General features: G+C 40.2%; 1 protein-coding gene across 4 annotated transcripts in view; it reads left to right on the top strand.

Moving 5' to 3' along the window:
- LOC147602149 (uncharacterized) overlaps positions 1-12,612 on the top strand; it is a 214,208-nt gene that overhangs the window by 71,527 nt on the left and 130,069 nt on the right. For all 4 annotated transcript variants that reach the window (XR_015259976.1, XM_086757844.1, XM_086757853.1 and 1 more), the window contains one exon: positions 1,704-1,798. Coding sequence is in view for 3 of the 4 variants with exons in the window: in XM_086757844.1 (XP_086613970.1) it covers positions 1,704-1,751 (48 nt within the window). In the remaining variant the exon portion in view is untranslated. The remainder of the gene's footprint in view (positions 1-1,703; positions 1,799-12,612) is intronic.

Here is a 12,612-nt window from a genome sequence, read left to right as displayed (position 1 = left end):
TAGTATGTACTTGGGTGGTACTTGCTTGTGTCAGTGTGGAAATGGCTATCTGTAGCAAAACCACCTGGAGAATATTTTGGCTGTACACTCAGACCTGTGTTTGTCCGTGGTCATTGCCCTGGAAATGCTCCATTCATCACCTGCTACTCATAACCAGAAGCTAGTATTGCTAATCCATTCCTATGACAATACATCTGTCTCCTCTGAGCTGCAAGAGGAATTTTATTTTCCTCTGCAAACACTCTAGCTGGCTGTTTTGCAGTGTGTTTTTTCCACGAGTGGCCAAGTTAAAGTTTTGACATGAGCAGTGTCACTTTTTCTATTATTCCTCTTGTCCAAGTTAGTTCTGATGTTACGAAATATTTTCTTAAAAATGAAACCACAACAGAACACGCCCCCCGCCTCAAAAAAAAAATCCCAAACTGCACAGCTCTTTTATATCAAAATTAATTAATTGAGTCTGAGAACTTGCTGCGTTTGCAAGAGGAATTCCTATATTCATCAGATTTTTTTTTTCCCCAAGTTATTGAGGCGAATTAGGGTAATTCCAAGGTTCTAGACAGGACAAAAATCTTCATATTTTAAGATGCAGCACAAGCTCCAGCTGCTAAGTGTTAGGGTGAGACTTGGTGTAGAGTGGGTTATCCCATACCTGCCTGTTGTGAAGTGATTCTTGCTTTTTCTGAGGCTCCTGGTCCCTGTTAGAAAAAAAGTGTGGCACTCCATGGTTTGGTCTTTTTTTTTTTTTTTTTCCTTGTTGTTGTTGTTTTTAAGCTTCATTGGCAAGTATTTTTGGTCTTCAGGAAGCCAATGCTCCACATGGAGACCTGGTGGTTTATGTTGTTGTTCATGTTAACAGATGCTGGTTTTATAATGCTGGTAAGAGGGCAAACGCTTTGTAATGCTGGTCTGAAAAAGTAAGAGCTTAGATTGCACTGAAAGCAGTGCATTGTGACATGAGATTGGTCTTTAAGCATTTGAATTCCTTTAGAATTTTGGTTACGATGCAAGAGAAGTTGGTCAGTGTCATCTTGAAGGGATTTAATTGGACCTGTAGGTCCTTATCTAGGAAATAATCACTTGTCATCATGTAACGTCAGTATTTATATCTTGTCTGTGCTCCCAAGTTCATCCTTGCAGTGTTTGGCCTGAGAAGCTCAGAAAGTACCACTTTGAACCCTAATGTCAATAAGCTTTTCTTGGCGAAAGGTGAAGATCATCTGCTGATTGTTGATGCACATGATGAGGTTAATTGTTCCTTCCTACAGTTGGGTGTAATTGGTAGCATTAGAGCACTGAGAACTGGTCCCTCAACATACAAAATTTTCCTCCCTGTCTTACTGATATGGGTAAGAGCCAAGGTGATAGATGTCCAGCAGTACTAAGTCTGCACCCTTACAAACTTGATGGTCAAGTTCAGTGAATTTAGCATTTAGCTTTCAATGTCTAGCTATTAAAAGGCAAGTTTCTCTAGGCCCTTTGCAGAAACATGCCATTGGTGGAACTGCTCTACTGTTTTCCTAAAAACCTAAGTTAGGAAAAGGAACAAAACTGAAATATTTATTTTTCTGTGTCAATCTTGGGACAGATTCTTTCTCTGGACATGGTTGTCCTTGTCTTTTCTTACTGTTGGAATGCAAAGAAACACAGTCAATATTGGAAACATCATCTGCATTTAATACACCTCATCCTATTTTCTGCAGACCCTATGCAAAAGCAGAAAGTTTCAACGAAGTGATAGCTGGATGTGAATTTTGTGGTCTGACTCTTACCCATCTCCGTTCTCTTGGCTATTTTGGTAAGGTATCTTTTGTGGCATCGAAGTTATTTGTGGATGATTCTTGGTTGGGAAGAACATGCACTCCTAAGAACGTAGGGAGATAATGGGAAAGTTTAATTTTCATGAATGATTTTCTCTCCTAGGCAGAAAGGAAGAGCTTGTTTACGGTACCCAAAGTGATGCTGCAGTATGAATGAACTCTTTCATATTTTCCAGGGAGACAGGAAACTGGTTGTGGCTGATGTGCATGCTGTGCTGCAGGAGGTGGTAAATTGTGATGGCAAATCTAAACTGTCTGTAAAGTGTCTGCTGTTTGGAAATAGCGCTATATTAAAACCAAAACTTTCTGTCTTAACATCTGTGGCACTAATCTCTCCCATCTAATGAACAAGCGAGTGGCTCGGTAGGTGTATGATTATGGTGCAGAGAATCTATACCTCCTAAGAACCATTGCTGCAACACATATGCCTCTTGATATATCAGCCTTAACTGGGATTGTACAGCCTCTGAGGATGAAGTGAAAGCTTCAGAATCCAGGTGAAGTCTGTATCTAATTATTCGAATGAAAATACGTTGTCCTAGATTTATTGCAGAGTCTGAGGGGTGAGGAGGAGCGTGGGGCAGTGGAGGGCCACCACTAGTGAATGTCAAGTATACTTGAAGGTTGCACTTCACTCCTCAGGATCAAAAGTGTTTACATTGTGGCATTTTCCTTCCTTTTTTCCAAAGTGATGTAATTCCATTGCTTTGCAGTGGAAGGGAGAGGACAGGGATGTGAGTGATGGCTGCTTTACAAGTATGGACCAGGAAGCTGCATCACAACAACTGTGGCTTGACTTCTATAGAGAGTTTCAAAGTTAAATCTGTACGGTATAGGAGGGAAACTATTACTGGATAGGGTAAACAGTGATCTTTAGAGCAGAATTACATTTTACCTGCTATTGTTTAGTTCAGCATAAGGCTAAAACACAACTGCAGTTTAGACAACTCTGGGTCATTTTCGTGTTTTAGGAAATAGAAATGATCAGTTGCAAATGAGCTTGTTTTCTCGGAATGTCAAGTGATTTGGACGCATCATTTCATGGAATTGTTCACAGGCCTTCATGGAAGACTTTGTAATCTGTTCCTGGATGTAGAAATGTGTTTATCTTTCCCTCCCCACACAAAGGACTGCATTTGTCTTTGATCTAAGTGGCAGCTTCTGGCTCATGTTATTTTGGGCCTTTGAGTCAATTGTCTGATGAGAACAGGCTTTAAGGTGTATGCTGAAACTGCATTTAGATTCTGGGCATCTTAGTGCTGCCTACCATTTAGCCGTGCTTAGAGAAGGTGCTAAATATGAGAGAGGTGATACCGTCTACCGGAAAATGAGTAAATATGGCTCGGCAGCTATCGGAGTATTTGGTCTAATGTTTTTATCAGCATTTTAACATTGATGACTTGATGCTTGAAGCTCAGATTTTGTCAACTCCCTTATAAATATGCTGTGCAGCCAATGTTTAAATCAATTCTATTGCTTTTAAAAACTCTAGTAGCTGTGTGCAAGTTTGAAAGCTTGCTGGATGATGTATTCTTACAATGCCCACGGAAAGATAGAGAAGAGCAGCAACATTTCTGTTTGGTTCAGACTGGTCGTCTTCATTCAGCTTCAAATGAGCTTCCATCCATCTTCCTTATAAATTACTGTCTGTTAGTAAAGAAGTGTGTGGTGTATTTGTTATTAAATTATTATCTCATCTTGAATTATATTCTGCTTGTCCTGTTTATATGGTGTTAATGGCTGTGTGCATGCAACATATGATGTGGCAGGGGAACGATTACCTGCGTTTTAGAGTGAGTAAAAGAGGAGGGTTGTGTCTGTGGCAGAGTAGGCTGTTTAATCTGTGGCATCTCTTGTCCCTTTTGTTGCTGTTGGTAGCAGCATGCCTTCCTTTTCTAGCTAGAGTTCTGCCAGAAGAACTTGTGCTGAAAGTATATGTTGTCTTTTCTGACAGATTTAGGACTTGCGTGCTTGTGAAAGTGCACTTCTTGCTGTGCTGTGTCATTACAGCTGGCATCAGTGGAGGTGCTCCTTTCCCAGCCCCGGTGTTGGTGAGAGGGATGTGTTGCAAGGATGTGCTCTGGGGGCCTCTCGTTTGGCAATGCCTTCCCTCTGTTTTGCCTGCTCTGGAATTGTTGGTGCCAGTGGACTTCTGAAAGTCAAGAGAAGTCCTGTGTCTGCGTAAGGCCAAACTGAATGGTGATCTTTTATGTAGGTGTGGGAAGAAGACTGAACTTCTGATTTCAAGTGATCTGGCTAGCTGGCAACTATCGCTGGAAAGGGGACATATATTCTGATTTTATGCAGTCTTAATTATGGGCTTTTAATATCAAAGGTAGCTTTAATCTGTGTAAACCACATCTCATATTGTCCTTGCAGAATACTTGGCTAAACTCAAACCAAAAATTAAATACAGTGTGAATTGCTCAGAACTCTGATTTGCTTTCCATGCTGAGGCTGTGAAGGTTTTCATAAGTGTTTAATTAACCCCTAAGTATCTACAGATGCTCATTTTACAGATGATAGCCCTGTGACAGAATTGGATGAAAGTAGTTTTATGATGTTTCTGAGTTGAGAGTAGCTCGTGAGAGGCTGTGGGAATAAAAGCAGAGGAAGAAACCCTGTTTAGTTGAAATTATGGTTCCTCTAAGCTGTGAGGAATGTTTTTCTGCTGAAAAAATGATTATCCACCAAATGTGAAGTCTTTTCTTCTCTGCCTTTGAAGCAAGATAATAAGCTGATGCTTCTCTTTATCCAGTGATGTTTTGGAAAGCATTAATGAAAAATAAATAATCACAACTTCTTTTGTGAGCCTGGAGTTTGTTCCCTGAGATGAGTGCTCAGTATAAAAATCTAATAGGTAAAGAGAGACATTTATTACAGAGCAGCTGGCATAAATCTTGCTGCTAATGAGGATAAAATCCATGTAAATGCATCATTACAGTAAATTGCTGTAATTAGAATTTATTCATGACAAAGGTCTCATAATTAGATAATCAGCTTTTAGTGCATTAAGATTAATAGTCTGAACTCTTAATTCAATTTTATTCATTTAGAAGCAGAATTTGCGAGGGGAGGAGTGTTTTCAGGAAGCTGTCTTGCTATGTGCTCTCAACTGTAGAGGGGATTTGGTTCCTTGGCAAATACAATCTAAATCTGGTGTATCAGAAGGCTCAAATTCTCCTCTGGCAAAAATAAAACCTTTAGCATTTTAAAAATTCTCCCCAAATACTGAAGTTGAAGCTTCCAGGGCTTTTAAGTGCCAGGTGTTTCAAGTGCCTCGCAGTCTAGCAGTAGCGTATATGCATGCATGCACGTCTTCTGCGTGTTGCGCGAACGGCAAATGGACCGCTGTGATAGACAACTGGTGCTGAGTCGTGATTGTCCGAGCTGTGAAAAGTTGGCTTCTGTTTTTGATCTCAGTCCTTGCCAGGTGGGTAGCACCAGCATCAAGTGTAACAGCAGAGGGTTAGGGTCATCAGCAATCCAGCTGTGAGCTGAGTCTGTCCACTTGTTTGGTGCGTGGTGTGTAATAGGGACCAAACTGCTCTCTGAGCCCTACGATCTCAAGCGCAACTGAGCCCTGCAACAGGGTACTGTGGCAAAGGCTGAGAAATTAAGGCTTTGTGCTTCCCTCTGTCTACTGAAAAGAATAACTTCTGAGCTGTTAGCCTGACAGTTTCAAAACCATGATCCAAATCAATTTTAAAAGCAGTTTCTAAGTTTCTCCTGGGCAAAGCTGGAAGAGTTCCAGTGAGGTGCTGTAAACCACCAAAATAACTGTCAGAGTACGCCATGCTTTTGGGGTTGTATTAGTTGAAGGCAAGCTTGAGCGGACATTCTGGATCTGACAGTTTCTGGCTTGAAATCGGAAGAGATTTCTCCCCCTCTCAAGTTTTAAGTCATCTGGATTACAGTTACAAATTTTCTTGTCTCCTTTCCAAGTTAGTGCTCTTTAATAGTAGATTTTAAAGGCTAATTCTTGTGTGTGCTGTTCCCCATCCTTCCTGCTTCTACTAACGTGTAGTAAAAATGGCTGTGTTTCAGTAATTTGGCTCTTTTTGGCTTCAAGGAAAGTGTGCACCCATTAACTCTGGGATTTGTGTAGTGTTCCGGTGCATTGATTTCAGCTGTTTTGCTTTTGAAATACTGGGAGGGGTTGTTCGTTTATTTTTCATTGAAAATGAGCTTCAGTTCCTTTAAAGAGGCTAACAAGATTGAATTTTGTCATTCTGATACTGCTCACTGATTTGTGCTGATTGATTTCGTTTGAAGGTGTTTTTTGTAGACCGTATCTGGCACTGTAAAATTTTTAGTGATGTCATTTAATTAGGTGAGGTGGCTAGGTGAGACTTAAACTTTTCCTTGGGTTTGAATCTGAAAGTACTTGGATCCAGTTCTGTCAGCTGTATATATGTCAGGAGACAAATCTGTACTATGTGCTCTTGGAGAAGAAAGTCATCCTGAGACAACATAATGATGTGCAGTGCTGCATTGTTTCTTTTCCAATTTTGTTCTAGGGAACAGTAGAATCAATTGCAATGAAGAAGCTGAGGGAGAGAACCCAACTTTTTGAACAAATCAGTAATTCATGGGAATAGGCTGAACACTATGAACGAAAAAAGAAAAAAATGCAGCAAGCTGAAGAGGATGTGCAGTTTCATTATAACAAGAAAAAAAGCGTTGCAGCAGAACACAAACAAGCGAAGACAGAGAAAGAGGAGGTAACTCCAAGTTATTCCTGTTTTGCATATCGAGATCGCAGATTTTGCATCCTTCATGAACTTAAATACAGGTTTTCTGAAAAAAAAAACCCCAAACCCCAACCAACCCAAACAACAACAACAACAACTGTTATTTTCCATCTAGTACTTTTTTTAGTGTGGTGTAACCTATAAGAATTTAGTATAATGTAAAAGGATAGAGGAATACATATAACAAAATCTAAAGAAATGCAAGTGTAAGTTTGCCACTATAATTAATTTAAGTGTTGACTTGGGTGTTTGAGTTTTATGATTAGTGCACGTTACTGGAATTACAGCTGGTGGTACATCATCTTACATCTGCTTAGACTTGCAATTAGTTTGCTAGCAATTAATAATCCTTTTTGTAAACCATAAATAAAATTTTAATGTTGGTAGGCAGAGCTTTACCAGATGCTTCTCAAGGAGCTGGATGAAGAGAGGATACAGCTGAAGCTTTTCCGACTCTATCACAATGAAAAACACATTGACTTTCAGAAAATAAGTTTGGATGAAAAGAATATGGAGGCTAGTATCAAGAAAGACTCTCTTTCTGCAGCGGAAGATGCATTCAGAGCCATGAAAAAAGTGCTTGGTGTACTAAATGGAGATCAACAGCAGATGGAAAGAGAAATGAAGTAGGTTTTCCAATCAGCTTCTCTGGTAGTTGAGTTGAAGCATAGTCTGCACTGGGAATTGCTTGGCAGGCAAGTGCCTGATGCTCTCTTATAGGAAAATTATTTCCCAAGTCATTGTTGAACTTGGCATGATGCTTCTGTTAAAAGTAGGAAGGACAGAAACTCAGCTGGCAATTTGTCTTCTGTGACCGTGCCCTGTTAGGTATTTTTGGTGTTTAATTTTTTTTTTTTTTTTAACCAACTATACTAACCTTGCAGTTTTGTCACCTACTAAGAAGTCAGAGAGGCAACATCCATTTCTTCACCATTTAGTTAGGGAGTCAAGGTTTGGAGGAGACTCTTTATGTTCAGAAACCTGAAAATCCATCAGATTACCAGTTCTAGAGTTCCTAGCACCTCCTTTTTGTACATATAAACTGCTCATATGGAAAAGCCTCTATTTTACTGTGTATCTGTGAGGATGTAAAGTCATCCTTGTGGTGATGTCTGAGTTTATATTTGTACATGTGTTTGCTCTTGATAAAATACTACTTTTTCTTTTTGAAGTACTCCTTGCCAGGAAAACCTGGTTAAATTTCTGTCTCTATACTGTAGTTAGTATCCAGAAGTGAACTAAATTCTATTGCTTATGCTTCTGAAACCCTGCAAGTCCCATTGTACTGCTGAGAAGGAAATAGGGGATCCTTGAGAGTTCATAAAATGCATGTCTGAGCACTCGGAGTTGTCATTACATATCTGTACTACTGACACGTAGTGATCACTCATCACAATTCAGCATGTATGTGAGAACATTTAGCACGCTCTGTCCAGTTCTGGGCTCCCCAGTACGAGAAGGATACTGGCATCCTGGGGCAAGTCCAGCAGAGAGCCACCAGGCTGGCTGGGGCTGGAGCACCTGGCTTATAAGGGGAGGCCAAGAACTAAATCTGTTCCTCCTGGAGAAGGAGAAGTGAATGGGAGAGCTCTTTGCTGCCTGCAGTTAGCTAATGGGAGAGTGTGAATAAGGTAGAGCCACAGTCTTTCTAGAATTGCACAGTGACGGATGGGAGACAACTGGCACAGCTTAGAACGCAGGAAATTCCAAGTAGCTATTAGGTAAACTATTTCATCGCAAGGATAGTCAGACATTGCGTTGAAGTGCGTGTACAAAGAGGTTGTGGGCTCAAAAGGTCACAAGGATTTCAGAAGTTAAATTAAGGCTTAATAAAATGTGTAGGTAACAATACTTCTTCTTTTTATTTTGTTTGCTGTAATGAATGTATTTTTATTTTATTTGAATAATTGAAAATACTTGTTTCACTGTTGGTTTGTTTTTAGTACAATGCTTTTGTGTCAGGTTGGAACCTCTATGTCACCTTCTTCATCTGTCCTTCTTGGGGAAAAGCCGCTATTAGTCTCAGACCAAGAAAAGCATCTTTTTTCTTTTAACATCTATAACTTACACTGTGTTTAAAGTTGTTCTGTTTGATGGTGTCATGATTCTTTGTGCTGAAGAGGCTTTCTCTGAACTGCAGCCAAACAGGAAAAATCCAGTAATGGCCTTGATAAAATAATTTTCCTGTATTATTCATGGTGCAATTTTGCACCAGTAGTATTTCTAGTATTGAAAAAGAGGTGCTGTTCCTTCAGCGTGAAATACCAATAAGGCAGAAAACATCTATCTCCGTACTTCTTCTGAATTAAGAATTTTATAACTTGCTACAAAACTGTCATTTTTCTGTTGTTTGTTTTGGTTGGTTGTTGTTTGTTTTTTTAATGCCTTCTGTTTGTGATTGCATAGGAAAACATAAAACACACTGTGGAACAGATAGAAGAGCATAAAAAACGAATAGAGAAGTTGGAAGAATATGCCAAGATATGCATGTATGTTTAAAAAATTAAAAGCTAATTCTTCTAATTCTAAATAATATTCAGTTACTTTAGCTGTCAAAATAAAGTAGGAAGTATGATGTCTCATTCCGTATCTTGCTTGAAACCAGTTTTATAATTTCTTCCAGGCATGCAAATTATGTCACTACAGGTAGGGTATGGGTCTATTGGTGTCCAAATTCTGGGTGAGAGAACAGGGCAGTTGTGTAGTTATGCTGCTCTAGGAAGCAGTTAATATTTACATTGGGTGTTAGAAGCACGGTTCAGTTCTTGCTTCCTGGGTCTTGTCTTCTACTTGATTTTTTTACTCCCTGAAATAAGGTCTGTAAGCCCTTCAGTGAGCAACTGAACTAACTTTGACATTAGCCTGTGTTTTGTGCAGGAGGGCAGAGTCAGTGATCTTTTTTTCCTCAGCCTATCTTTTCCTATGCATCTGTAATGTGTGCTTTGGCTTAATGCTGTCTGTATGCTGAACAAAGTTCTGCCATGGAGAGGGAGCAACAGACCCATTGTGATTGGTGTGACGCAAAATTATTTTCATTACGTAGTTGTGGTAGGGTGTGGTGGAGCCTCAGTGACTTTCGTAAGTGTGTAAAGTGTGTCATAATTTTGTGTGAGAATTCTCAGTCCTTCTCAGTTTTACAATATCAGACCTTTTCTTGAAGGAGGATAAAACAGTATGGTCCATGTTACGCAGGCAAAAACTCACTTGATCTCAATTTTGAAACTCTGTAAGAAATATCTTCTTAGAGATACTTAAAACCTTTAATGGATTTTCATGCTCTGTGACCATAGAACAACTTCAATTTTATAAGGTAGAAGCTTGTATAAATGAAATAGTAAATTGCTTTCCTATTTTTGCTTCCGTTCAAAGTGAGTCATTAGCAGAGAAGAAAGAGCAAGAGGAAGTGCTAACTAAGGAAACTGAAAATTCAACAATAAGAATGGCTGAAGTGAATGAAGAACTGAACAAAATAGTTGGTGAACTGCAGAATGCCAAAATTGATTACCATGAAGGAAGACGTCAGCAAATGAAAGCAGAGGTCCTGCAAAGTCTCAAAAGACTGTACCCAGATTCTGTGGTAATTGAATGGCCTCATTTAAATGCCTTATTTTAGAATTAAGAGTTCTGCCTTAGGCTGAGAAAGCAGCTGGAGTGAATTGGGCTGTGTTTAAAGTTATTACAAACTTTATGCTTGCTTGAGTGTACTTGATGAAGTAGTATTACTGAAAGAATAGTCGTATAGAATGTCATTATTTTTCGGTTTCCAGAAATACAGATTGCTGCTTACATCAAAGAACAATTTTGATCTGTTGTGTGATTTTGTGGTGTTTGATTTATTTACTTTTCCTTTATGGTTTTGTTTGCTTCTGTCCTCAAACACATTTTTTACTTACTTACTTTGAGCACATGAATGGGAAGTTTAGCTGTGAGGCCTTTTATTTCAGAAAGAATGCTTCTCCCAAAGGACAATTTTTCTTAGGTGCATGAGATTTTTATGTTACCAAATGGTCTGTCTTTGCTTATCAGTTACCGTATTTTAATTAAATTACTCCTCTGTAATGCCAACAAGTGTTTCATGTATTGATTCTGAATTGTTAGCAGACATTGATTGTTTTATGAGGCATATTTGCACCTTTTTCTTATTGACATTTTAAGATACTTATGTCAACATCGGAAACCATTCAAATAAGAACTTTTTAATGAGTCTAATCAATTGAATAGTTGGTCTCTGAGTATGTCTAAATATAATTAATCCTTTTTGATCTGCAGTCAGTGGAGATGTACAAGCTGGGAATCTTTTTTTTTTGTGTGTGGATAACGTAGCACATACAACTCTTACCAGTTCTCTTCCCATTTGTTTAAATTTGACATGGGTAAAACTGTAGATATGCAAGAGGAGACCAGTAGATACATGTCAACGAGCAGTAAAATTGTTCTTGCATACATTTCCGGGTTATAATATTGAGAATGTGTATTAGTAGCTTTAGTCATTTAGGGAAAGGTCAGCTGTACCTACAACTACAGAAGTGGAACAAAAGATCAGCAAAGAATACTTAGTTTTATCTCTGGAGGTGTTATTTCAATATATGACAAAACAGACTCGATTATTTGGACTATGGAGTACAAGAAAAGCAGTTCTTACTCTTTTCATGCTACTAAAGTAAGCAGATTCAGTTAGATACTTTCTCTCCAGAAGAGATGCTTAGTTAACTTTTGCTGTTGTTGCTCAGTCATACTTCTAGAAGTGTATGCTAGAGATTGCAAAACATTGAGATATGTGACTGTAACCTCAGGGGAAAAATTAAATCCCTTCAGATCTGAGGCATACTTTGCTATTTGGATTGATGACTGCTACAATTTCTATTTTTCCTGATGCACAGCCACTGTAAGAGAGTGCAGCTGCTTAATCTGTAACACGTTTTCCCCTTACTACTTCTGTATTGTGTATGCAGAAATATTATTTGATACCTAAATAACGTATTACTGTTTCTCTGTATTTTTATCTTCAGTTTGGTAGACTACTCGACCTGTGTCATCCTATTCATAAAAAATACCAGCTTGCTGTTACCAAGTGTAGCCGGTTCGTAGGATTCCTATGCACAAAGGTCACCCAGCATATGATATTTAAAAGCACAACGGTATTTATTGCTCTGTTACAGCGCTGCATAAGCAGTTCCTAGCATTAAGCAGTTACAGTTCCTAGCATGAGCAGTTACCAGCGTATTGTTTTCCCTTGGTGAGAGTCTTACCAACCCAACTAAGCCAGAGGCACCGCCGAGCAGGAGGGTGATGATCAGCGGGGTCAGAGCAGAGGAGGGAGGTAGGCGCAGCACTTTCAGGGCGTCCCCTGTTGTTTGTAGAGTGCGCTTTGCGTCTTGTCTCTCCCTCTGCGCCGAGCCGCCGCTGTTTATCCCCTCAGCAGATTCAGTGGCAGAGCGCTGACCGGGTGTTGGTGCACGCGTGGCCAGCCCACGCAGCAAGGCTGCCAAGTACGTGCCCTGCTGCCTAAGAGCGCTTCCCGGATAGCAGCCACATCCTGCTCAATAACAGCCCTCCCAGCTCCCCTCTCTGAGACAACAGCCCTCCCAGCTCCCCTCTCTGAGACAACAGCCCGCCCAGCTCCCCTCTCTGAGGTAACAGCCCGCCCAGCTCCCCTCTCTGAGGTAACAGCCCGCCCAGCTCCCCTCTCCAAGGTCGCGTTCTCACAGCTGTGTGCAGCCTGTACTTTCCCACAGTGGCCCTACGCAGACCATCACTGAGATCGCTCACACAGGGTCCTGTTCGGCAGTAGTATCCTTAGGCGCAGTGGGCAGCCTTTACCCACCCCCTGCCTGGTTTTCACACCCAGCCGACGCCTCTCCTGGGGTGGTCTCCTGGCACCCACAGCGCTGCCAAGAAAGCTGGGCCCCGCTGTGAGGAAACGGGGTGGAACTGAGCTAAAGAGCGTGAATCAAGTGCCTTAACGAGCTGTGCTGAGGGAACTTTCAGTGTTTAGGCTTTGGCTTTAAGAGATTAAAAAAGAAAAAAAGAAAAAGAAA

Source organism: Chlamydotis macqueenii, chromosome 1 (assembly GCF_036417535.1).
Source record: "Chlamydotis macqueenii isolate bChlMac1 chromosome 1, bChlMac1.mat, whole genome shotgun sequence".
In the NCBI taxonomy this organism is placed as follows: domain Eukaryota; kingdom Metazoa; phylum Chordata; class Aves; order Otidiformes; family Otididae; genus Chlamydotis; species Chlamydotis macqueenii.
Note: the sequence above shows the minus strand (reverse complement) of the source record. Positions and strands in the feature narration are given on the sequence as shown.